Source organism: Callorhinchus milii, unplaced genomic scaffold (genome assembly GCF_018977255.1).
Source record: "Callorhinchus milii isolate IMCB2004 unplaced genomic scaffold, IMCB_Cmil_1.0 Scaffold4, whole genome shotgun sequence".
Taxonomy (NCBI): Eukaryota; Metazoa; Chordata; class Chondrichthyes; order Chimaeriformes; family Callorhinchidae; genus Callorhinchus; species Callorhinchus milii.
Window position 1 is genome coordinate 1594193 of NW_024704745.1, and position 27565 is coordinate 1621757.

General features: G+C 40.4%; 1 protein-coding gene across 3 annotated transcripts in view; it reads left to right on the forward strand.

Moving 5' to 3' along the window:
• Positions 1–27243, forward strand: part of morc3b (MORC family CW-type zinc finger 3b) — a 37850-nt gene extending 10607 nt beyond the window's left edge. The window contains exons 4-19 of one of the 3 annotated variants that reach the window (XM_007905947.2): positions 4821–5035; positions 5923–6064; positions 7631–7784; positions 8619–8747; positions 8860–8979; positions 9071–9168; positions 13331–13438; positions 14584–14712; positions 15189–15263; positions 16699–16753; positions 17444–17509; positions 18218–18328; positions 20057–20226; positions 22471–23350; positions 24529–24650; positions 25750–27243. In XM_007905947.2, coding sequence (XP_007904138.1) covers positions 4821–5035; positions 5923–6064; positions 7631–7784; positions 8619–8747; positions 8860–8979; positions 9071–9168; positions 13331–13438; positions 14584–14712; positions 15189–15263; positions 16699–16753; positions 17444–17509; positions 18218–18328; positions 20057–20226; positions 22471–23350; positions 24529–24650; positions 25750–25891 — 2716 coding nt within the window. In that variant the 3' untranslated portion in view covers positions 25892–27243. The remainder of the gene's footprint in view (positions 1–4820; positions 5036–5922; positions 6065–7630; positions 7785–8618; positions 8748–8859; positions 8980–9070; positions 9169–13330; positions 13439–14583; positions 14713–15188; positions 15264–16698; positions 16754–17443; positions 17510–18217; positions 18329–20056; positions 20227–22470; positions 23351–24528; positions 24651–25749) is intronic. The other 2 variants (XM_007905948.2, XM_007905949.2) reach the window with 2 other exon arrangements.
• Positions 27244–27565: the final 322 nt, after the last annotated feature.

Genomic DNA, 27565 nt, shown 5'->3' on the forward strand with positions numbered 1-27565 from the left:
AAAACAACAACAACAAAATTATATTTGTAAAGCGCCTTTCACGTCAAGAGGACGTCTCAAGGCGCTGAACAGTCAGGAATCCGGACCCAAGCGTAGGTGGGATGAGAGAGGGCAGAAGGGGTAAGAGGGTGGCTGAAGGCATGGTCAAAAAGGAGGGTCTTGAATCGTGCCTTGAAGGACGCAAGAGAGGGAGTGGGGCGAAGGGATTGTGGGATGGAGTTCCAACAAGTGGGAGCAGAGAGGCTGAAAGCCTGGCCGCCGATAGTGGGGCGGGTCGGGCAGGAGACCTGGAGCAGGCCGGAGTCTGGTGAGCGGAGGAGCGGACAGATTGATAGGGGGTTAGCAGGTCAGAGATGTAGGAGGGGGCAAGGCCTTGAAGGGCCTTGAAAGTGAGACGAGGATATTGAATTCAATCCCCTGAGGGATGGAGAGCCAGTGGAGCTGGGCGAGGGTGGAGGTGATAGGGTCACGGAGCCTGGTGCACGAGCTGCAGAGTTTTGGATGATCTGCAGCTTGTGGAGGGAAGAATTGGGGAGGCCGACGAGGGAGTTTCCGTAGTTGAGCCTTGAGGTGACAAATGCGTGTATAATATAATAATATAATATAATATCGTTGCTACTGTATCTATTATCCTGGTTTGAAGAACAAGTTAGGCTAATTTATTGGACCTGTTGACTATTTGTATTGATTGCTTAAATAAACTGTTGGATTATTACACAACCACTTGTTAGTCTCCTCCTGAATCTGTTACAAATGTGAGTAAAACTAAACACCTGGGAATGGTTTTTGGTAAATCTCCTATGTCACTGAACCATCCAGATCAGGAAGATTCCCTACTTGGGAGTGTTGAATTAGCTGGTGTCAACAGTAGGACAACAGTAGGTCTGCTACATCATCAAACGACTCATCAGTTCCACGTCTTTTTCTATTACTCTGACAGCTACTTTAAATGAGAGTGCCTGCAAGTGCCAATTATGCAGTGATTTTGCCTCCAGTAAACTAGGTAAAGCCAAATGAAGTTAGTAAAAGAATATTATAGTTGGCAGGAAGTGGGAAACTGAATTTTGTACACTGCATTGGATTCAGACCAAATGTATTTAAAAATGCATCCAAGGATGTAGAAACGGTATCTTCTGACAGCAGAAGGCAAAATTGGACATATTCAAGTAATGCCTAAATCGCAGTTGTCTACAACAGGAAATTTCCATTCCTTTTTTCATCTACACAGTGTAACTCTGAAGTTAACTTAAATGCTAAGTGTTTTCTTAGGTGGATGGAACAAATCTGTCAAGCTCAACAACTGTTTGTGTCCCATGAACTGTTTCTTGCAACCAAAGCTTTCCAGACAGTGATATAACTGGCAAGCTATGCATTTTTCACTGGTTAAACTCCAAAAGTACCTGAACGCACACGCTGGGGTCCCCAAGCTTTGGCTCTTGCCAATCTGCTCCAATCCTTCCTGGAATTAGGTAAGCAGGATGCATCCCTCCAGGATCTATCGCTGGAATTTCCATGTGTTAGTGGGATGCACGGAGTTCTCAGTTTGATTTGGAGACTCGAGCACGGTGATGGGTTTCCACATGTGTCAGACACCCAGCTGACAAAAAAAATTGCAACCAAACTGAAATTGTTGGGGGACTGTTAACTTACAAGTGTGCACTGGGACCATACCTCTTTTGGATGTTTTTGCTTTGATTTGTTAAGGATATTGAGTGTTTCAGTCAACACAAGGAAAGTGTCATTAGCTATCAATGTCCTGTCTAGGAATGAATTGAAAGTGACCCTGTGCTTGTCTTTAAAGCACAAATAGAGAAAAGTCGGCCAGAGGAGGTGACCCCAAAGTTGTTTGTTTGCAGCAGATTTACCAGGAAACAGATCTCGAGCCCACCCAAGAAGAGTTTGTGGGCTGGCCAGGACAGCCAGATGATGGAGTTGAGGGTCAGGCATGATAAGCTGAAAGAGGTCCTAGAACTCTGTCAACCACAACAACAACAAAATTACACTTGTATAGCGTCTTTCACGTCGAGAGAACTTCCCAAGGTGCTGGGCAATCAGTGTTTCGGACCCGAGCTGGGGGTCAGGATCAGGGCGGGTGGAGAGCAAGGGGGGAAGGAGAGTGACTGAAGGCATGGTCGAAGAGACGGATCTTGAAGGTTGCGAGGTGGAGGGACTGCAGGGTGGATGGAGTTCCAGAGGGTGGGGACAGAGTAGCTGAAGGCCCGCTTACCAATGGTGGCAAGGCAGGAGACGTGAAGCAGGCCTGTTGACCGGAGGGAGCTGGTGAATTAGAAGGTCGCAGAGGTAGGGGGGGAGCAAGACCTTGGAGGGCTTTGAAGATGAGGAACAGGATCTAGAACTGTATCCTCTGTGAACTGTGTGATGGGAAGCCAGTGGAGTCAGGTGAGGATGAGGGGTTTTAAGTGGCGGTCTTTATGAATCCCAGAAATGACTTATCAATTCTGGGAAAAAAACAGATCCCTTTGAGCCTTCACGGGCAGAAAAAGCAGGTTCTAGATCCATCAATATGTCGCTCTGATCAACAACGATCATCAAAAATCTGAAAAAGATGTATTTGTCTTCACCGGTAGCTATTAAGAAACTGCACTTAACTTAATGTAAATTGTCATGGGATGGAATTATTTCCCAGGATAATTTGTCTCGTGGATTCACGTCCAAACTTGACACAATCATGCATTGTATGTTGCACTAAGTTTAAAACATTGGGAGTTATTGTGACGCATGCAATATGGATAATGTTAGTTGATTAATTGCTGACTTCACTTAAAAGAGTTCTGACTAAAGTAAATCACATTTTATGAGTATTGTATATTATCCCATTTTACATTATCTATTGGAGAAAAAGCTGCCTGATTGATGTATGATGATTTATCTGTTGCAGTTTGTACGTTGAAACCGGAAGTTTTGTATTTTCACCCATCAAATTGAGAGAGAATAATAAATTGAAAAGAAAATCAATAAAACTGAAATTAAAAGGCAAAGCATATATGGTAATGGTACGCGTCCGATGAAAATACCTGCCATTTACTGAAATTTTTTTGCCACAACCCTCTAAAACACAATTATTTTCATAGTCAAAGCAGTAACAGAACTAAAAATGAATATTTTAGTTCCTGGATTATTTAACATCGGGGAGTGGAGTTGGGGTTGGAGAGACCTAAGGTCTGACAGCGTTACCGCATTTCAGTTGATCAATAGCTGGATTTTCAGTGAATTGTCAAAGAGGCCAGAACGGATCATAGGGAACTGGGTGTTGTAGTTAAAAAACAATCCCCACGTTTGTTTACTTAGTTATTGTTAGAAGGAAGGTCAGGTAACAGAGGAAGTGAGTTTCGTCCAGTACAGCAGCAACTCACACTGAGGAAACCAGGTTAATAGTAGGAGTGGGTGCAGTAGTATTAAACATAAAAGTACTGTGGCACATACAATCAACGTCTCTGCTCATCACGTCCAATATTGAAGGTACTTAAACAATCTGTTACTATGTAGTGGATGATAGTATATTACTCATAGGTGATTTGGTCTAATCGAATTTTGCAATTCCTTGTTTCAGTGATTCCTATGAAATCTTTTATTCTCCCACTATTATTGTTACATCTTTAGCTTTCAGACGATGTTCTAATAAATATCCCCCTTAATTTTTCTTTCATCCCCTATTTTCTGACAACAACTTGCCCCTCACACAGGGTAGTGTCCCAAACGCTTGACAGTGGCAGAGCATGACGCTGACCAGGGGGAGTGGGAGGTGACCATAGATACGGTAGAAGAGGAAGAATTTCAGGTGCGACCTGAAGATGGGGAAGGAACGGGCAAGGTGGAGGGCTAGAGGAAGAGTGTTCCAGAGTTTCAGGCCTTAGTGGCCAAGAGGGTGGCCACCAATAGTAGAATTGAGGGCACGAGAGACATGAAGAAGGCCGGAACCAGTCAAGTGGAGGCAGCGGGTTGTGAGGTAAGCAGAGAGATAGGGAGGTGCCAGGGTAAGAAGGGATTTGAAAACTAGTGTGAGGATCTTGAAATTTATTTGTTCGGCGATAGGGAGCCAGTGGAGCCTGGCTAGAACTGCTGTGATGGAGATACAGAGTTTAGTGCGGGTGAGTGTGCGGGTGGCAAAGTTTTGGATCAGCCGGATCCTGTTCATGGTGGAACTGGGGAGATGGGCAAAGGGGACATTTGAAAAGTCGAGTTGGGAATTGACGAACATTTGGTCGAGTGTTTCGGCTGCGTCCTGGGTAAGATACGGTTGGAGGCGAGCTATTGTGCAGGAAGGCAGTGCTGGTCAGGGACTGGAAGTGGGGATCGAAATACTCTCGGATGCCCTCAGTGTCACAGTGCCTTAATCAGCCACCGGAGACCACCGAAGCATGATGATTTCTTGCGACTTTCGTTTCTCCCCCAACTTGAAACGTTGCAGCCTCAACTGGCAGCTCCTGACTTTGCGGCTTGACTTCAACTCCTTGTTCAGTGTAACACAAAGAAAGTGCTAAATTGTCGAAAGTTGTGTTAGTTGGATGAGATGTTAAACCAAGGCTCCATCTGCCTGTTAAGGAAGTGGATGATTCCATGACATTTTTTTGAAAACAAAGGGAGATTCTCCTCGTGTGCTGGCCCACAGTCCTCCTGGTAAATTGGTCATTAATTTCACGTGTCTTTATTGGACCTTGCTTTGTGCAAAATGGCTGCTAAGTTCTTAAAAAATGACTGCAACATTTGACCTGTTTTGAGATGTTTGAAACGCTATACTTTATGCTTTGATTTTAATGTGAACTTTTTTTGTCTTTCTTTTTCCCCCCCTCCCTCAAAAGCTTCGGATTTAGTGATAAAGTTGCAATAAACGGACACGTTCCAGTCGGGCTTTATGGCAATGGTTTCAAGTCTGGATCTATGCGGTTAGGAAAGGACGCCATGGTCTTCACAAAAAACGGAGACACCTTTAGTGTGGGTGTTTTGTCTCAGAGTTATCTCGAAGCGATCAAAGCAGAAAATGTGATTGTACCAATTATTAATTTCAACCAGAAAAATATCCTTTGTTAAAAATGGTTTGATTTCCGATTTGGAAGTCGCTTTAAAGTTGTTTTGCACATTTTCTTGCCTTTTGCCTTGTGCTGTGCATCATTGTCTTGATCAGAACTTTATGGTCAGTATGTGGTCCCTCCTGGCACTCAAGTACTGTCTGAAAATGGCTGCTGAGAGATTATTATTATTATTCTCCTGCCAACTTTCTCTTCTGTCCCTGCCTATACAGGAACTATTTGTCAGTTTAGCACCTCCCCATGTTAGCATGACCAAGGTGAGGAGCTAACTCCACTTGGGAGATTGTGAATGAGGAGTTCAACTCTTATTGCATGGCATGTGCATTGTTTTAGACACTGGCGGGAGGGTCGGTAACCTGAGGACACCAATTTAAAATCGTTTTTACAAAAAACAAAGGGGAAGTAAGGAGAAAGTTTTTCACACAGTGAGTTGTTCGGATCGGGAATACATTGCTTGAAAGGGTGGTGGAAGCCGATTCGATAACAACTTTTAAGAGAGAAGTAGATAATTATTTGGGGGGGACAAGTGTGTAGGGCTATGGGGAGAGCGCGGGGGAGTGGGATTGTTGTATTGGATAGCTCTTTTCAAAAAGCCAGCACAGACAAGATGAGCCGAATGGCCTCCTTCTGTGCTGTATGATTCAACATTTGTTTTAATTTGTTGTTTTGAATATCCCAATGTTAAATGAGAACCATATGGGAGGTGGGGGGTGAGAGATGTGGGGGCTAAACCAAAGCCTTCTGTTTGAAAGTATGTGTTCTGAATTGTTTGCAATCTAATTACCCTTAATTGGTTAAAAATCAACAGAAGTGGAAAAAATGCAGAAATTAGAAACTGATTATTTGTATATATGTTCCTTAATACAAGCCTCACAGAAACTTTCGCAAAATTTTCAGACCAGTCTGAAAGCCATCCTGCAGTATTCTTTATTCAGTACTGAAAAGGAACTCTTGACAGAATTGGAAGCTATATCCGGGAAACAAGGAACCAAGATAATCATTTGGAATATAAGACAGTAAGTTATTTTTTATAAACTAAATTAATATCTAGAATGTATCAAGTACATTTCTTTTTAAAGTTAATGAAAAGTCTTGGGGAAAGTTTATTGTTAAGATATTATGTTAACAGTAAGAGAGAGCAGAATACCCAACTAGGTTTCCACATATGCTTCAGGCTTTATTTTATTTTTTAAAACTCTGCTGATGCTTGTGTTTCATGAAGCTGGGTCTTTTACTGTTCATACTTAGATCATAATAATCCTTGCATTTGATATAGCGCCTTATTACATCTTTGAGACGCCTCAAAGTGCTTCACAGAATATACTGTAAAGTGAATTGACTGTATGTTTTGTGGGCAAAACTCGGCAGCCAATTGCGCACGGCAGTGTCCCACAAACAGTTGTAGATTAAGTGACCAAATTATTATGTATAATTTTTTTTTAGAAGGGATTTTTACCCCCAGAAAAGGAATCCGCCAACAACCAGGTTCCTACTTACTGCTAGGTACACAGAGTCCTGTGGAGTAAGGAAACATTTCGCCCTGCCAGGAATCGAACCCAAAACAAATAGTCTAGACATGACGCTACATTGTCCTTTATTCTGAATGTCCAACTGATTGGACTTGTGGAGCAGGGTGTGCCTTGGTGAAGGCAATGGCTCACAAGAAGGAAGCCTGTTATTGGGTTAAGTGGCCAGGTCTGTCCTGCTTTAGTGAGCTGGCGAACTTCCTCATCCTCACAAAGAAGGCCATTCACGGCCTTGCTCCCTCCTACCTCTCCGACCTACTATCCCCCTACGTACCTGCCCGTACCCTCCGTTCCTCTGGCTCCGGTCTGCTCCACATCCCCCGCCCCAACCGCCCTACCATCGGTGGTCGGGCCTTCAGCCTCTCAGCCCCGAGGCTCTGGAACTCCATTCTCCCAGTGCCTTCGCCGCCTCCTCCCTTTCCTCCTTCAAGGCCGGTCTCAAGACCTTTCTCTTCAACCGTGCCTTCAGCTCCCCTCTCGACTCTCTACCCCCTCCTCGCTCCCTCCCTTCCCTTCCCTCACCCTGACCATTTCCCCCCTCCTCGCTCCCTCCCTTCCCTCCCCTCACCATTTCCCCCCTGCTTGGGTTCTGAAGTTGGATATTGGGGTAACATCCATAAATGCTACAATAATAAATAATAAACCTTGCATTTGACATAATGCCTTATCACTTCTTTGAGACATTTCAAAGCTGTTCGTATAATGTAAAATGAAATGACTGTATTTTGTGGGCAAAAATGCTATCTGTATGGATCTTTCCCCGGAGTGCCACTTTATTTTAGAGAACAGAAGCTGTCTTTATTTGGTTGATTGGTTTGCGAATGTTGCCTAACTAATAAATTCCTAGTGGGGCAAATTTCGAAACAACTAAATGGTGCTAATTCCTACCATCTGGAATTATGACAGATGTGCTTTAAATCCCCAGCCATTTTTTTAAATTTCAAGAGTAAGTACACAGTGTCAGGTGTGAACAATTGAATTAAATTTCTGAAGCTAATATGTATTAATGCTTTAAAACCTGATTCACAAGTTTGGACAATGCAATTTTCTTCCAAGAACCAACGATGGAAAGCCAGAGTTTGACTTTGAAACCGACAAGTATGACTTCAGAATCCCTGAGGATATTTTAGATGAAAACAATGAATCGAAAAAATATAAGAGACAAGAGCGGAAGGACCAAATTGTGCCTGACAGTGACTATTCGTTAAGAGTAAGTGCTGATTCAGAGAACCATTTCCTTCTAGTTCATCTGGAATGCTCTGCCTGAAAGGGTGGTGGGAGCAGATTCAATAATGACTTTCAAAAGGGACTTCAATATATATTTGAAAAGAAAATATTTGCAAGGCTATGGGGAAAGAGTGGGTGAATGGGGCTCATTGGATAGCTCTTTCAAAGAGCTGGCACAGGCATGATGAGCCGAATCGATTCTATGATTCAGATTTGGTGATTATAAATTGAATTCTGTAACTTTCTGCTTTATTAATTTGTGTTGAATCAATCCTAAAATTGAAGAAGCAAGCCACTCTGGAAAATCTGAAATATTTATTTCCATTCTACTGGAATATAAACTACTAGTAATAATAATCCTTGCTTTTAATATAGAGCCTTATCATGTCTTCAAGACATCTCAAAGTGCTTCGCAGAATATACTGTGAAATGTAGTAATTGCAGATTTTGTGGGCGAAACGCGGCAGCCAATTGTGCACAGCAGTGTCCCACAAACAGTCATGGAATGAATGACAAAGGTTTTTTTGAAGGGCTTATAATTTTTATTTAAAATTTAAAAACAAAATGTGAAGATGCAACTTGTAATGATAGCATGAGAAAGAAACCTCTCTTACCAAATGAGGCAGTTAATATAATTATCTTGTTCCTGTAATAGATAGATGTCTTTATTTCTTTATATTCCAGTGTTTATATCTAAGAAAATTATCTTATTACTATCTTGTTTGTTTGCTAAGTTGAAATGGCTGTGCAAGCAGTGATTAACAGAATAGAACTGCGGTGTTCATGAGCTAACCTATTTTAACATTTCATTTTGCAGGCATATTGTAGTATTTTATACTTAAAGCCACGCATGCAAATCGTTATTCGAGGAAAGAAAGTCAAAACACAGCTTATTTCCAGAAGTCTTGCTCACATTGAGCATGATCTATACAGACCAACGTTTTCTGTATCTTTTTACTGAAGTATTTTTTAGTTGTTTGATTTTTTGACATGCTTTTGGTATTTTTACTTGCTTTTAAAAATAATCGATTCACAAGTTCCTTAACCCCAATCTGAAGTTGAAAAACATCAAAATAACCTTTGGCTTCAACTGCAAAATCAAAGAACATTACGGAATAATGATGTACCACAAGAACCGACTCATTAAAGCTTACGAAAAGGTTGGCTGTCAGCTCAGGGTAAGCACGTTTACAGTTTACTGTTTGCATAGTTTAGAAGTTGAAATGTTAACACCAGTGCTATGAATCCTTTGATTTTATTTATTTTCAGGCAAACAACATGGGAGTGGGTGTCATAGGAGTTATTGCATGTGACTTCCTCAAGCCCACACACAACAAGCAAGATTTTGATTATACAAATGACTATAGGTAATGTTGGGTTACTTCTTAAACTGTCTTTATGAGTGTAAAATAACCTTCAGACTTCAGGTAGATTTCAAAAGTTCTTCTTTATTACCGCACTGCAAACAGGTTACAGTCCAGGCACACTCTTGTCGTTCGAACAAAGAATACTTGGCACACATTCCATATATAGGTATAATGCTCCAATCACAATGCTGTAATTAAGTTTTGTGCCTACCACTCTAATACCACCCCCTTCTAGCTGTCTCTCATATCCCTAACTCCGTCTCTTCCCACTGTCTTAATATGAACTTGTTATTCAGTTACTCTTTCCTGTCTTTGTTCCCCATCCTTGGGCAGCTATCTGGTCCATTCCAGTTTAACCTACTCTATGCTGATTATAAGACACTAACCTGAGCAGTTTTTGTACAGGGTCACTATTCAGGCCAGAACTCCTGTTCTCCTTCAGGTAACTTAAAGTTGTATTGAAAGTACTTTTTCCAAATGCTAAATAACTACAGTGCATGAATATATTTGCTGCAAAGTGTACAGAATCAATTTGTGAGTGCTTATTAATAATAATAGTAATAGTCCTTGCATCTGTTATAGTGCCTTGTCACGTCGTCGAGACATCTCAAAGCGCTTCACAGGATGTACTGTAAAGTGGATTGACTGTATTTTGTGGGTGAAAAGCAACAGCCAGTGGCGCACAGCAGCGTCCCACAAACAGTTGTGAAGTGAATGACCAATTTTTTTATTTGGGGGATTGTTGTCCGGGGCACCGGGAGAAACTCCCTTCTCTTTTCGAATTAATGGGATTTTTAGCGTCCGCCTGAACAGGCAGATGGGCCCTTGGTTTATTGTCTCATTCAGCAACGCATTGGAGTGTCATCTTAGACTATATGGTTTTGAGTCCTGACGTGGGGTTTGAATCCATAACCTTCTGACTCAGAAGCGATAGTGCTACCACTGAGCTAGGCTGACATGTAGAAATTACGCCGACGGTCTTAACATAAGAGCATAAATGCTAGACGAAAAAGGACCAAGGTCCATCTAGTTCACCTTCCACCTTCCTGGCAGTCACATGCACATATGTCCCAAACTACCTATGTACTATATCCCATAATGTTATTTCCTAAAAGAATAAGAAGGTCTTGTAAGTATTTTTTTGATTGATTGAACTGACATATATAATAAGTTATTGAAAATAGCTGGCTTGGGGAGAAAATATTTTTTCTTCTGGTAACCAACCCTTAATGGATACATATTTAATTCTAACTTGACTTATTTTTGTACTATGGGGGCTATTATAAAGTTTACCTGCAATGTTATCCTGAGTCCATGAAGTTAGCATATCTGAGATTAAAGTTTTTAAGAAACAAATCAAATCTATCAAGAAAAGGTATTGTATATTTTAGGTATTATGTTTGGATTTATTATTTAAAAATTAGATGTCATGTCAAACTGCCTTTCAGTCCTACGGTGCATTTATTCCAATAAGCACTGCATGTCTACTGGTTGACATGACTAGATATGTACATCGACCACTTTGAAATTAGAACCAGGGCAGGCATCACTTATTTGCATTGACTTTCTTTGTTTTTCACAAAGAAAATTCATCCTTCTGTGTATTCAATTTTATTTTCAACAAACAATAGAATTCTAGCTGTATATTTCAATTATTTTTATAAGTCTGGTCACTTTGTGATAGAAGCATTAACCTTACAATTACACAGCTGCCTGCCTTATATGGCTCGTCTATAATATAGAAAAAAATTAAGTCATACAAACAAACTATATTCTAAATGGAGCCTCGCAAATATAAGTACTAGAGCGAATTTGTTTTTTTAAAAAAGGAACCTTTAAGAAAATATTGGCAAACATTTGTGAGACTGTGTTAAACTATTAGTCCCTTGTATGGTAGTTATTGCGGTCTTAATATTTAACATGTCCTGAGTTTAAATTCTAGTCTTAGGGCTAGGGCTATTAATAATAATAATAATCCTTGCATTTGGTATAGCGCTTTTCACATCGGGAGGACGTCCCAAAGCGCTTCACAGAACACACTAAAGTGAATTGACTGTATATTTGTGGGTGAACGCGGCAGCCAATTGCGCACAGCAATGTCCCACAAACAGTCGTAGATTGAAAATGACCAATTTATTATTGTTTTTGGTTTTGGAGGGATTATTATTAGGCTCTGTGTGGAGTAAGGAAACTTGCCCAAGGTTTCGCCCTCTGCCTGGAATTGAACTCAGGTCTCTCGCTTGCAAAGCGAGTGCTCTAACCATTGAGCTACAGGACTCCACTGTAGCTCAGCGGTTAGAAAACTCGCCTCGCAAGCGAGAGAGACCTGGGTTCGATTCTCAGCAGAGAGAAATGTTGGGCAACTTAACTTACTCCACACACTTCTGTTTACCTAGCAGTAAGCAGGAACACAGTCATTAATCGATTGGTGGATTGCTTTTCCAGGAGTGATAATTCCTTCAAAAAAAATTGGTCACTGAATTCACGACTGTTTGTGCTGTGCGCAATTGGCTGCTGCGTTTCTCACACAAAATATACAGTCAATTCATTTTAAAGTATATTCTGTTGAAGCACTTTGAGACCTTGAAGACTTGACAAGGCGCCATATCAAATGTAAGGAATATTATTATTTGTGGTGAGACCCAGTTTAATCTTTTCTTGGTTAGCCAGCAGACGGAACACTTTGAAGCTGAATTATAGAGAGTTCATTTTCATTAAGTAATGCAAAATGTGCTACTAGAATAGACTGAATTGAAGGATAGCATGAGATAGTGGAGAGGCTAAAAGGAGAATTATAATTGAGTAAAAGTTAAAGGGGAGTATTGACTTCAACAGTGAATCCTTTTCACAAACCACTTCCATTTGGTACCTCTTCCCTTGCCTTCACGAACCTCATAAAAACATTTCTCTCCATGTTCTCCCATTTGTCAATATCTCTGAGACACGTTAGGTGAAAAGAACTATGTAAATGTCTATGGTTCATTTATTGTACTGGTGGGGGAGCGCTGCATTGTTGGTAGTGCCATCCTTCAGTTGAGACGTTAAACCGAGCTCCCCGACTTTCTTTCAGGTGCACATTAAAAATCTCACAGCACTATTTGCAAAGAGAAAGGAAGTTTTCCTGGTGTTTTCACCAACAAGTAAAATTGAACATTCATTTCATGGCCATTTGTAGGAGATCGCTGTGTGCAAATTGGCTGCTACGTTTGCTTACACTTTACACTATATCCAGTGAAGTGCTTTTAGATGTCCTGACTTGAAAGGTGCTCTATCAAATGCAAGAATTTATCTAATCCATTTAGTTTATGGATTTATCTAATTTCGCTAAATTTTCTAGCTGGCCATGCACCATTCATTCCTAGGTCACCAAGTTGGCCATGATATTTTTTCTTGACAATATTGTATATGAGCCAGCTACTACAAGGAACTCACTTGCTGCATCATTGCCTAACTACCTGAGATTGTGGGCCTTATGGGGAATTGGTGATACAGATTCCCATGGTAATATCATGTCATTTATCATGATTGATGTAACCCATTATCCGTACCTTCTGCTCAACTGGCTCCGGTCTCCTGCTTGCCCTTCGTTCCCTCCAATCCATTGTCGGTGGCCGGGCTTTCAGCCATTACGCCCCGAAACTCTGGAACACTCTCTCAATCCTTCCGCCTTACCCCATTTTTCCCCATCTTCCTCTTCAACCGTGCCTACGGTCACCTCCCCCTAGCTCAGCGTCGTCAAATGCTCTGGGACGCAAGTTTTTGTATGTTAACAACAATAATAATGTTTGCATTTGATATAGCGCCTTATCACGTCTTCAAGACGTCTCAAAGCGCTTCACAGAATATACTGTAAGTGAATTGAGTGTGGGAGAAACGTGGCAACCAATTGTACACAACAGTGTCCCACAAACAGTCGTGGATTTTGTGACCAAACTATTTTTTTTAAGGAATTATTACTCCTGGCAAAATGATATTCCAAAAGAGCAATTGAAGCAGTAACTAAAGCATTCACTTTTAAATGGCATTGAAAACTCATGAATTTTCTGTGGCCTTCTCAACAAGTTGTCTTAACTTTGCAATCAGACTGAATTCAATACAAATGTTATACTCTTGCAAGCGGAATTGCCTTCTCAAAATTTTCTCTTTTTTTGTACAAAAAAAGACTAACAATTGCAGCACTGGGACAAAAACTGAATGATTACTGGTATGAGAAAAAGCACAAAAGGAACGAGGAGAATCCAGAGAGCTTTATTCTGGTAGAAGATGAACAGTGAGTATTTGTGTGGCTATGCTCTCTTTCTCAGGGTATTTCAGCAATGAAGCCCACTTGTCGAAATTAGCTCTGTGTAAGATGGCGAATTGTTGAAGTGTTACTCAGTCACCTTGAGTGAATGCACTTCCAGATCATATTTGTAGTAGGGAGAAAGTTCTTTGAACAGGGTCAGACTTTGGCAGTTTTCTCTTGTACGGTTAATATTATCAGGAGTGTTTAAAAAGTCGGTTCATTTCAATGCACGTTTGTGTGTGTTTTGTATAAAGCAGCGTGTCAGTGATCCTTTGAAAAAAAAGAAATGCTATTGTTAGAATCCATGACTGTTTACTTAGTGAATTCCAAGTCTGAAATGGAATATTGCAGTGAGGAGAAATTAGTCATTTCAGGCACCTTTGTGTGCGTCAGCCTTTTATAGTTAGCAGAAGCCTTAGTGGAGATTCCCTTCCCATCCTCTGTATTTAAAAGGTACATGGATGCCAAAATACGTTAGATGGGAGGAAAATCCAAAGCCTTTCGAAGGGTGTGGGTGGGGACAATTGAAAGAGGAGTTAATGATTAAAAACAAGGTGAGTTAATTAAGTCACTAGATGTGCACCCACATGGGTGAACTGCAGAGAATCCACCAAGAGATTAATTTAAAGCTAGTGGGAATGTATCTGGGAAATAAACAAGTCTCGCTACTTGTCATCTAGGTGGATCTTTTTCATGGGTCGTGAAATGGTGCAAGATAATCTTCTAAAACGGTCAGGTGTAAATATCATTGGCAAAACGGGTATCGTTTCAATGGGAACTCAATAGGGAAAAGGGAAAACCTAGAATAAAGTCAACGATTAGAAAAATGAGTGAAAGGATGAAACACAAATTGTCAATCTGATTACCAGTTTTTAGCAATCTGTGGCGAGGGAAATTCATACACTTTGGATTGGGGCACAAATATACATTTGAAATTCTGCAAATATTTATGATGGGATCTGATTTGACGTATAAACCATATAACTCAGCATTTTGAATATGAATTAATGTACATTATTTCATTTATTTATTCATTATTCAAATATTCATTTATTTCGTCTGAGGATTTGAGTTTGGCATATTCTTGTACAAGTTAAAAGCAAAATGCATACCATCTTTTGTTGTTCTAGGAACGATCCTGATCAGGTTTGGGTTCAGTGCGATAGTTGTTTGAAATGGAGAAAGCTTCCGGATGGTATAACTTCAGACAATCTGCCTGATAAATGGTTCTGCATCAATAACCCAGACCCACAATTTAGGTAAGAGGAAATGAGCATTTTTATCATGAGCTGTTATTGACCCGTTGTAGCTGTAATATTTCTGAATCCTATGTCTGTTTCAAATGGAACAAAGAAATAATAATAGCAGCAATTTTACATTTATATAGTGTCTTTCACATCGGGTTAAGCATTCCTCATAACTAACATTCACCATTAAAATATTTTCCTTTATTTTACCTTGTGCTGTTGTTTCATCAGATGTTTAGTGTGGAAGTACTGAATTGTTTATTTGCAAAATAATGTTAGTTTTGCAGCATCATTTTGGATGTCATTCTTAAATATTCTAGGAGATTGGTAAAATGTCGCACTTGTTGACCGACTGGTTTGAGATTGCACAAAGTACAAGTTTAAATGTATTAGGGCTGTAGTTTAAAAAGTAAAGTTACTATTTTGCCTCATTGCACCAAAATCCTTATTCACTTTTTTTTAATCTTTGAATATTCATTGTTCATTAGGAATTGCACTGTCCCAGAAGAACCTGAAGACGTTTTTGAATTTACTCCCAGTTATGAAAAAACATATAAAAAACAGTAAGTCTGTCTCACTGAATGTTTGGGTGGTGTAAGACTTATGGACTTATTGTCCAAATTAGGAACATTTAAGGTTGAGTAAATGTTTGTATTTTGTGTTGTGAACGATTCTGCAGTTCAAAGAAAAACTTGTGCTCTAAGCATGTACAATACGTAATAACTAAAATAATATATCGCCGAAATGTCTCCAACTTCACAGGTAATTGTTGTCGTGTGTTATTTGTTGGCAAAAAGTGAATATCAGGAAGATAATTTATTGCAATGGTAAAGAATATTTTTCTCATTCTTAAAAGTATACCACAACAACTTGCACTTATATAGCGCCCTCCACGCAGGGTATCGTGGCAGAACGCTTAACAGTGGCAGAGCCTGACTCCGAGCTGGGGGAGGGGGGAGGGGGCTGCAAGCACGGTTGAAAAGGAAGGTTTTCAGGCAGGACTTAAAAAAGGGGAGAGAGAGGGCAATGGGGAGGGATTGAGGAAGCGTGTTCCAGAGTTTTGAGGTGTAGTGGCTCAAAGCGCGACCTCCAATGGTGGAGTGGAGGGTGCGAGGGACGAATAGGAGGCCAGTGCCAGTCGAGCGGAGGTGAAGAGGTCAGAGAGCTAAGGAGATGGCAGGGAGTGAAGGGATTTGAATGTGAGTTTGAGGAGTGCAAAATCCTTTGATCTTGAATTCTTACAGGGACAAATTTAGCAAGGTTTGATCATTTCAACACAGGACATCCTGAACTTTGCTTACATTGAGCTCCTTAAAGACTAGTTGCCTAATGTTGAGCTAGAGATGTACGGGCTGCCCCCATCCGTGGAATGTCATAGAAAAAATTGATTGCGAGGGGAGGAGAAAAATGTCTTCAATATAAAAATCCTATTACCCATACCCAATGTTTTCTAATGCAATACAACCGGATGAATACATTTCAAGTGGGGAGACCTAACAGGAAGTTACAAAGAGCAACACAACAACAACAATTTGCACTTGTATAGCCTGCCAGTAACTAGATTATGCATCACACCAACCTGCTGGCACTGATGAAACCAGAACTAGATTGTCGGAGAAAAGTTCCTGCCAGTTGGCGTGACGCACATTATCTAAGTGCCTCTGTTTAGTAGCAGTAAGTAGGAACCCAGTTGTTAGGCGATTAGCGGATAACTTTCTGGAGGTAATAATCCCTTGTGTAAGAAAAAAAATTGGGTTGCTCAATCAACAACTGTTTGTGGGACACTGCTGTGCAAGATTGGCTGCCGTGTTTTGCCCATAAAAATATGCAGTCAATTCACATTAGAGTATATATTTTTTTAAGACATCTCAACGATAAGGGGCTATATCAAATGTAAGGATTATTATTATTATTGTGTTAAAGTGGATGTAATTTGTGGATGTATCCAGGTTTGTTTTAAAAAAAATCATTTAATATGGCTTCTCTTTACTCCCCCAGAGAACAAAAAAACCGTGAGAAGAATCGGCAAAAAAGTCTGAATCTAGATAAACAGGTAAGAGAAGCTTCAAATGTGCAGGCAGGTCAACTTAAGATCTGTTCAAGAGTATTGCAATAATAATTTAAGATTCAATTCTTTAAAAGTAACACTTGCATCCTTACTTGCAACTGCTGTGCGCAGTTGGCTGCTGCGCTTCGCCCACAAAATATACAGTCAATTCACTTTACAGTATATCCTTTGAGATGTCTTGAAGACGTGATAAGGTACTATATCAAATGCAAGGATTATTATTATTACTTTGGGATTTGATCATTGGCAAACGAACCCAAGACATACTCCATACTACATCTAAAAATCAGAAATCATAAAACAAATTAGTATTCCAAGGACAATTTGTTTGCAGATTCAATTTACCAAGTGCTGATGAAGAGGATTGCAGAAGAATAACAAAATGTCTCTTTGCTCAATTTATTCTTCTAAGTATGTAATAAATAATCTTTTCATTTGATATACTGCATCTTATCAAATGTAAGGATTATTATTATATTATATGTGAAGGCTTAGGACACCAGGAGAAATTTCCTTCTCTAATTGAATAGTGGCATAGGGTCTTTAAGGTCCTGAACAGGCAAATGGGACCTTGGTTTAATGTGTCATCCAAAGGACTGACAATATAGCACACCCCCAGCACCGCCCTGCCTGTCTTTTACCCTAGAAAATTCTGATCTTAATCTCTCTTGACAGAAGCACTTGGAGGAACAACTTCAACGTAAAGAGCAGGAACTTGAGGAGGAGAAAAAGCGGCAGCAGGTAATATTAACAAGCCAGTTTGAAATGATTTGAACACTTCCCTAATATGTTCTGAGGCCCAACAAACTTTTATTTCCACATGTTTTTTTCTAACTGAACCAGCGTTCCAACGTGAAGAGTGCTTTATAAATGTAAATTGCTCTCACTTAGTTACATTCAATTATTCATGGCAAAACACCTCCCATTTCTATTTTAAGTCTAAATTTTCCAAATCTATATTGAAATAATTGAGTATTCAAAATAGTAATATTACTTCTTGCATTTGACATAGAGCCTTCCATGTCGTCAAGAAGTTTCGAAAAAGTGCTTCACAGAATATATTGTAAAGTGTATTTTGTGGGAGAATGCACATATATATCACATTTAATGTGTGTGTGTGTGTGTATATATATATTATAAATATCACAGCAAGGACTCCAAAAAGTAATGGACCAGCAAATCTGGTAAATTCATATCCTCTTTCCAACACCACGATCAATTTATCGGTTAATGTTCAAACCCCATAGTTGATTGGAGTAGAGTGGGAAGAATCTGTAACTCCCAAGTCTAGTTTACAAGCCAGGCTCACTGGTCTGTCATCATTAGTGCCTCGCAGACCCGCCTGGCTCAGGAACCAGACTCCTCACACCGCCATCGAGGTAGAGTCCATTATGACTTTCCGTTGTCAAGCACATAACCCTTCCCCTTTCTCGTGTTTCTGATTGCCAGTTTGATGCACAACAAAATGCTGATCTCCAGAACATCATAAAAAAGATATCTCGGGAAGCTGAATCTCTTCGGAAAGAACAGGCTTTATTGCAGCGGAGACTTCAGGCAAAGGTGAGTTGTTTTGTGAAATATTTTAAAAAAAGTAATGTAAGGTCAACTTTATTCATTGTCCTTCAAATTGCTGTGTGAAAAATGCATCGTACACTCAACCCACGTAATAAGCCTAAAACTTTCTAGTGCAAAGAGACCTCAAGCTCAACATCTTTTTCCTAGAAGCATATCTCCAGTTTCTGGTCAAAGGAAGAATTGGTTTTCAGTACACACCCGAGAGAGTATTCCAGATGTTGCTACTGAGCAATATTTTGTGCAAGTTTGTCACCAAGTAGTATTGGAATATTTGGGATAGTTTGGCATTGGGAAAAGGAAAGGGTGTATAAGAGCAACAAGTTCCATTTGCAACGTCCCAAAATGCTGGACAGTCAAGAATGTGCAGCTGAGCTGTGGGTTGGGATTAGGAGGGATGGAAGGCAAGAACGGTGGTGGTTGGAGAGTGACCAAAGGCGCTGTTGGGTTCTGGGCAATGGACAGAATAAGACCGACTTATTCTGCTCAGCCAACTTTTAGTAAAGGACCCGAGAACAGAGGAACCAAAGCCCACTCAGCAACTCATGCTTTGAAAATTTCTTTTCATAAGAAATGTAAAATTGCTTAGTTCAATTATCACAATACAGCAAATCAAGTTCATCACATATGTAAATGTTCGTATTTTAGTAAATAAATTGATAATTGCTCAGTCCATAAACCATACAAATCTTTGCTTCTTTGATGGAGTCAGTTGGTACAATTCCTGAACAGCAGGCAAAAGACTCTATCAATGAAAAGTATCTTGCTTCCGACCAGAAACCTCTTGCTTGGGTTCGTTGGGTACTAAGTCAAAGTTGAATCTTTAGCGGTGTACAGTTAAGCTGTTACTTTACTCGACAGTTGTTATACGTTGTTATTTTTCTCGTCCCGTTACTTTTCAAACAAATTCAGACGTTCTGCAATTTCTGCAGTTTTCCTCCTCCCTGAATTTGCTGGAGTAAACGAGTTGGTGAAACAATGGAACAGTCCAAGTCTGACGGATTTTTATCCCGAAGACAAAAACATTTGCTTCACCACAATTAAAACCACCAATTATTATATGAAAACATGGATTATTATAGAAAATATCTTTAACACACCACTAATTAAAACATGAATTTGTTATGGGAAAACCTCATCCAACTACCTCATTCTTAATGCAACGTTCAATTAAGACATAAATTATGGAAAATATCTTCAACAACCTTCAGCTGTGATAAACAAGTCATCCTGACATTTTCCTAGCCTACATCATCATAATTTTTAACCATTAACCAAAATGGTGTCTTCTTCAAAAAATAACGGTTTTGTCACTGAATCCACGACTGTTTGTTGGACGCTGCTGTGTGTAATTGGCTGCCTCCTTCTAAGCATAAAATATACAGTCAATTCACTTTACTGTGAAACGCTTTGAGGCGTATAGGATTATATAAATCAACAATAGGATTATATAAATTTCAGTGAATGAGTTAAGCAAATAATAATAATCCTTGCATTTGATACAGTGCTTTTCACATCTTCTGGACGTCTCAAAGAAAAATTTGTTTTTAGAAAAGCGACTTGAATATTTGAAAGGGCTTTAATGTTTACAGTGTCAAATGACCTTGAATAATCCGAACCACGCGTGCCATAAATTCTTGATTAAACATTTAATTTGCAATTTCTTTTTGTTAATGTTTGGAACAGAAATTAAAATAAATTTGTGGTGTGTTGCAGAACGTTCAAGTGAATTCTACGACCGTGAGACCCCCGACGTTGGTGGTTGACGGGAGTCTGGGGTTGGAGATTAATGACGACACAGCAACAACGTCAACTGCTAATTCAAATTCTCCTGTGAGCAGTCTTCAAATTGTGGATGTCAAATCGCTGTCTGCTGACTGTCCAAGGTGAGTGTTCTAAGGTTTTTAGGTTGCTATTCATGTCATAGTAACGCTCATCAACAAACAGAATCTTGAGACCTGGGTCTAATGACACTTGTTAGGTCTCGGTATTCCTGAACTCCTACTTCTGTGCACAGTTGGCTGCTGCGTCTCGCCAATAATATACCCCTCCTAACCCCAACTCCCAGCTCGGTTCCAAAAACCCTGACTGTCCAGTGCCATGGGACGCCTTTCTGGCGTGAAGGGCATTATACCAGTGTAATATGTTGTTGTCCACACTGACTCAGCCTGATTCAGTCACTGGCACTCTTGTCTCTGAGCCAGAAGGCTTTAGGTCAAGTCCCATGTAGGAACTTAAAACCCATGTAGTCTACGTTAACACTCCATTGCAGTACTGGGTAGTGCTGCATTGTTGGAGGTGCTATCTTATAGATGAGACATCTTTCAGATGAGACATTAAACCGAGGTGCTGTTCAAATGATTGTTAAAGATCCCGTTGCACTGTTTGGAAAGAGAAATTTCCAACAATACCCCAAAATAAAATTGATCGTTCACAGGAACAAGGTTCATCTAATTCGCCTTCCACATTCGCCTTCTCGACATGTCCCACAATGTTATTCCCTAACAAAAGTATCTGTGTTTGAAAGAATCAACATTTCTTGCTTCAACGGGCTCCCTGTTCCACAGGTTCACTATTCGCTCACTGAAATAGTGTTTGCTTAGATTCGTTCTGAATTTACCCGCCTTCAATCGCAGGCCATGTCCTCAGGTTTTCCTATTCTGGACAAGTTGAAGCAGCCCGACATGATCTATATTGCTTTGCCCCTTTAGAATCATAAAGACAGCAATCTTATTGCCTCTCAATCTTCTCTTTCGCAGTGTGAACATGTCCAATTCATTTAGAGTCGCTCCTCATAGTCCAGTCCCTCCGTTCCCTCAATCATTTTGGTTGCCCTCCTCTGTATCTTCTGGATTTCTCCATTATCCTTTTTGTACTGCGGCGACCAGAACTGTACACAGTATCTAAGTATGGTCTCACCAATGATTTATACAGTGGCGGGATTACCCCACTATTTCGGCTGCTATTGATCTTTTGATACATCCCAACATCTGGTTTGCTTTACTCACTGCCACAGGGCATTGTTGGGAGAGCTTCAATTTATTGTCAATCAGGGCCCCCAGGTCCTTTTCATTTTCTATACATATTATTTTCCTTCTGTTCAAATAATAGATCTTTCCAAGATTTTTTTTGTCCTCATGTGAAGAACTTTACATTGCTCCACAATGAATTTCATCTGCCACCGATCTGCCCAATTCCCAAGTATGTTTATAATAATAATAATTTGGTCACTCAATCCACGACTGTTTGTGGGACACTGCTGTGCGCAATTGGCTATCGCGTTTCACCCACGAATATACAGTCATTTACAGTATATTCTGTGATCTCGAAGATGTGAAAAGCGCTATATCAAATGCAAGGATTATTATTATAATGATCCTTGCATTTGATATAGCGCTTTTCACACCTTCTCGACATTTCAAAGCTCTTCATAGAATATGCTGTAAAGTGAATTGACTGTATATTTGTGGGCGAACGCGGCGCCAGTGTCCCACAAACAGTCGTGGATTGAAAATGACCAATTTATTATTTTTTTGTTTTTGGAGGGATTATTATTAGGCTCTGTGTGGAGTAAGGAAACTTGCCCAAGGTTTCGTCCTGACCTGCCTGGAATTGAACTCAGGTCTCTCACTTGCAAAGCGAGTGCTCTAACCACTGAGCTACAAGACTATTAAGTTCAAATCCTCCAGTAACCTATGTTGTTCAGCTTCGCAATCTACCATCTTCATTAGCTTTATGTCATCTGCAAACCTAGCCACTCTGCTTGCGACTCCTAGATCCAGATCATTTCTAAAAAAACATTAAACAAAAGAGGTCCCAAAACAGACCCTTGTGGAACTCCAATGGTAATTCAGATCAAGCAAAAATATAGAACAGTGAGAAGAATTAATAGGAATGAGTTCTTCTTCCACCTGATTAATACTCCTGATTGGTGACTTCTTATGCGATACTAAAATAAATCCACTTTGGATTTTAAATCCATTTCCTAATGTGTTTTTTTCTCTTTCTCCCCCGCCTCCCCCACCCTATTTCACCCTCATCTCCCAACTAGTGCTTCAGATTAATTTCCAACCAGCTCTCTCTGGTGATTGATACACGTGACGAAAATAATATTCTGTTTCTTTAAACAGCACCAAACGGAAGATTATGTTTGAAGCTCCAAGTCCGAGCTCAAAACGACTGAAGGTGGACGAAGGAAGGAATCTATCCACCTCTGCAAATGAAGAAATCGTGGACTGTACAACAAGTGGCGAGGACGATTTAATCATCCTTGATGAAAGAAGCACTCCGCGACCCAAATTATCTCTCGACTTGTCCAGAGTGAAGGTTGAGCAAAGGGAAAGTACAGATCAGACTGGCTTTGTAACAGATGATCAGTACGATAGTGATGTCCAGGTGGTGACCAACAGCTCAGAGCAGAAATCTTCAGGCACGCAGACTGAGAACTCGACCGTCTCCGTTAAAGAAGAAGTCTCTTCCAATAACCTCAATCCTGGTGATAATGAGGAAGCGCGAAACCACCCGAATTCGGAGGGCCTCGAAAAGAACGCTGATAACAGGAGCGAACAGGAGCAACTGAAGAACGACACCTTTCGCTGCACAGTTGAAGAGAGAGACCGTTATAAGGCCAAAAGTGAGCTGTTGCAAAGGCAATTGGAACGACTGGAAAAACAGCTGGCCGAACAAAGTACGAGCCACGTGAAAAAGGAGACCTGCCATCAAAGGACTTCATCTGAGTTTGTGATCAATGGGGACCAAGCAGAGGAAGTGAACCACTTTTGTCGACTACCCACTGAGGAGCAGACAAGCCGATACGAATTGGCAATAAAGGAAATCAAGAGACTAACCGAGAAGTGTGAGGCTCTAGAGAACCTGAAGACAGAATTTTCCACGGGTGAGAAAAGTGAACCTGTGATTAAGGGGGAGGAAGATGAGCTTATTTTACAGCTGGATGACATGTTCCGACAACTGGACGGCTGTACATCCGAGAGAGATCAATACAAAGCAGAAGTGAGTACTCATACAAAATATATGTGGAGTCCTGTAGCTCAGTGGTTAGAGGCGAGCACTCGCCTCGCAGGCAAAAGTCCTGGGTTTGATTCCCAGCCAGGGCGAAACGTTGGGCAAATTTCTTTACCCCACACGCTTCCGTTTACCCAGCAGTAAGTAGGAACCCGGTTGTTAATCGATTGGCAGATCGCTTTTCCGGGGGTAATAATTCCTTCAAAAAAATTATTTATTCACGAGTGTTTGTGGGACGCTGCTGTGCGCAATTTGATGCTGCGTTTTGCCCACAAAATATACAGTCAATTCACTTTACAGTATATTCTGTGAAGCGATTTAAGACGTCTCAAAGACGTGATAAGGCACTATATCAAAGTCAAGGATTATTATTGTACAGTTTTGTAAAACTGCACTTCATAGCACCCAGCCATCACCATTTGTATTGCATTTTCACCTACATTTCAGCCTTTCATTATGAGCTTTGGCTGCAAGTTGGGATGATTAGCACAAATAATTTCATGAGAAACAATTTCCGGGTTGCTCCCCTTGCGCTTTGAAGTTCAGATATTTCAAAAAAAATACTTGTGCTATTTTAAGGTCATTAGAATCTGTTTTCCTTTCCCTTTAATTTCCATTTTGAACATTAGCTAAACCCAATTGTCTTGGAAGAGAATCCAAAATAGAAGCTTTAAAATTCTGATATTAAAAGTTGCAGATTGATTTTCTGTGTACGTTTACGTCACCTGTCCTCTGTATGTAGTAAGCTCAAACCTGTAACAGAGAATCAATCTCCATTTAGCTCTTGTTTAACCCCGCAAACCAAAGCCCTAACGGGGAGGGTGGTTCCTAACTGGACAAGCAGTGGGATAGCAGGCCAGACAGCGACATCAATAGCAAGTTATGTGGTTTTAGCTGATTCAACTCCCATCAGTTACCCCAACGCACACTCTGGGGCCCCCAAGTCTTGGCTCTTGCCGACCTGTGCCTAATGTCTTCTGGAATTAGGTAAGCAGGGTGCATCCCTCCAGGGAGAGAGAGAGAGAGAGAGAGAGCGCGTTCCCTTCCAACCGTCTATCGCTGGGATATCCATGTGTAGGTGGGAAGCTTGGAATTCTCAGTTGTTGTTGCTCCTGGAGGAAATCTTTTCAAAATATTGTTTCCTCCGCCCTCCCTCTCCTGCCAAGGTTGAAAATTTACAAAGAGAGACTGAGGCGATGAAATCACAATCTGAAAATCTTTCCGAAGAAGTGAAACGTTTAAAGGATGAAGCAATCAAAGCACAGAGCAACCTTTCGGAAGACCCCAGGTAATTGTGTGTGTGTGTTTTTAAAAAAAAATTGGGTTTGTTTTTAAATTAATCTACATATTTAATTGTTCCTTCCAGCGAATGCATTGAACTATTAATAATAATAATAATAATCCTTGCATTTGATATAGCGCTTTTCGGGAGGACGTCCCAAAGCGCTTTACAGAACACACTGTAAAGTGAATTGACTGTATATTTGTGGGCGAACGCGGCAGCCAATTGCGCACAGCAATGTCCCACAAACAGTCGTAGATTGAAAATGACCAATTTTATTATTGTTTTTGGTTTTGGAGGGATTATTATTAGGCTCTGTGTGGAGTAAGGAAACTTGCCCAAGGTTTCGCCCTCTGCCTGGAATTGAACTCAGGTCTCTCGCTTGCAAAGCGAGTGCTCTAACCACTGAGCTACAGGACTCCACTAGGATTATTAGATAATCCTTTCACCTTCCATCACCAATGTTGGACAGCTACTGCTTTCAGTTACTTGGTTCTGAGAGTGGAGTCAAAGCTCTCCTCCCGACCATTAATTGAGATGTTCAGACACTAGTTTTTTATACCTGGCGAACAGAACACGATTGCCCTTGAAGTTACACTAATTAGTATAAATTCAGTAGTCCTTTCAGATTATATGTGGATAATAAACCCTGTGGGAAATGGTAACAGCCAACCAGGTACTGCAAGAATTATGCTGAGACTTTAAGGTTCTGCGCATTGATGGAGTTCCATGTTATATCTACCCGAGTCTGTGTGACACAGCAACGGAAACATTGACGTCCTTTGACTGCGATGAGGAGAAATTTTTCTTTTTTTTTACCCAGAGAGTTGTTATGGTCTGGAATACACTGCCTGAAAGGGTGGTGGAAACAGATTCAATAACAACTTTCAGAAGAGAATTAGAATGATATTTTAAGAGGAAACATTTGGAAAGATATGGGAAAAGAGAGGGGGGAAGAGAGTGGGGACTGATTGGGTAGCTCTTCCAAAGAGCCGGCACAGGTGACACCTGTGATATAAACAGTCTAATGTTGCATGTTACGAGTTTCACGTATTGACCAATGCCACAGGTGTTGTTTTTAACTAACGTCTCATGTGTTTTGCAGTGTAATACTCCGCGCTCTGAGGATCAATATAGGGCAGCTACTGCTCAATATTGTACCCGGACTGGACTTGGAGCAGATAAACTATGACAGCAATGTTGTCGATGAGATTTTGGATCAGGTACTGACAGCCAATGCATCATGAAGCACTTCTGTTTTGTTTGATAAGTCTGATGCTGCATCTTGAACACAGCCAATCCGGCCGTCTAAGTAAATCTTACCGATAAAAGACTTCTGGCAAATCTTAAAGAGTTTACAAATTCAACGACAATACGCTTCCATGACAATGTTCTGAAAGATATTTTTTTCCTTAGATCAAAAATGCTTTAATGTATTTTTTTTAAAAAAACTGTCTCTGTATAATTTGCTTCCCCCCCTCCCCCCACCACACACACACACACACACACACACACAGCTTGAAGCAACCGCAAAACCGGCATCCGAGGTGAGCATTGCATGTCAAAGGTGACCTCTTTTACATCAATTTGTAAACTTGCATCTGCTGTTGCTTCTTACCAACATCTTCCTAAAGGCAGCGACTCACTGGAAGGTGCTATTTGTCCTTCCGTTTCGTCTCGCTTGCTCTCAGGGACGCATACCTTTGTCACCTGCCCACAGTGACCTTGCCAGGGTTTCCAGCCCCAGCAGTGTTGTACTACCCTGTTGTTCTACTACTGTAACAAATGAACTTGTGCAAATGTCCTTGACGACCATTTGGAAGAGTGAATACACGACTTTCTATTCCAAGGACGTATTTTCTCTGCATACTTCGTTCGGATTGTGAAGCTTGACTGAAGCTACAGTTGAGCTGGAACAGAGGTGTTCTCTTCATTTCCAGGCGCAGTGACCGGATTTTTGTTGCTTTCTTGTGTTATTCACAATTAAGTTTTTTTAAATTTAAATTGATATAAAATCCGTTGTACTCAGGCTGGTAGGATACTCTATAAGCTCTGTGTTTGGGATGTGCCTTTAAAGGATGAGTATCAGTCTCTGTGAGACATTCACACCCTGTAATTTGAGCTGTTAATCGAATAAGATGTCTACTAGGATAGACTCACTAAAGTAAACTGAAATCCTGCAATGTCCTTTTTTTAAAAAAAAATGAAAGGGGAACTTGTATCTCCATAGTTCATCCAACAGCTTCTGGTAACAAAAAAGACTAGTCAGATTAATTTAGTAACGCCCTTAAGGCTAAAAAGCACAATACTATTAATAGAACTGATAATAATAATAATCTTTGCATTTGATATAGCGCTTTATCAAGTCTTCGAAGGTCTCTCTCTCTCTGACGTAAAACCCTAATGGGATTTAATTATCGAGTTAGCTCTGCCTTGAGTTACCATGACGCAGAGGTTTCTTGAAAAAAGTTAACTGATCGTGGAGAAGAGATGCAGTTAAACTCTATGGAATTTCTGCATTTTATAAATATATTCATTGGTGAGTTTGTTTGCCTGAGCCCGGGGGGAAAATTATGCTTTTTACTTTTATGCAACTCAACCGTCTTCCATTACAAAAATGGGATAAAAATAGTACATCAGTAAGTAGTTAATCTTTTGACAATCCTTATTCTCTACTCTCAGTATTGTACGTATAAACGTTGTAACAATGAGACTTGTATGAAACATTTAATGCACATAGGCTCTCTCACCTTTGAGAACATAATCTTCTAGATTATCCGGTAGGTTGCATTTTATGCTCATTTTGCAATATTTACAGTAGCACGCAAATCCTTCCAGATACATGTTTGGCTTTGTGACACCTTGCTCATAATGAGTGAACCTTTTTTTGTAGGCTAACTGCACTATTGTTTTTAAATAGT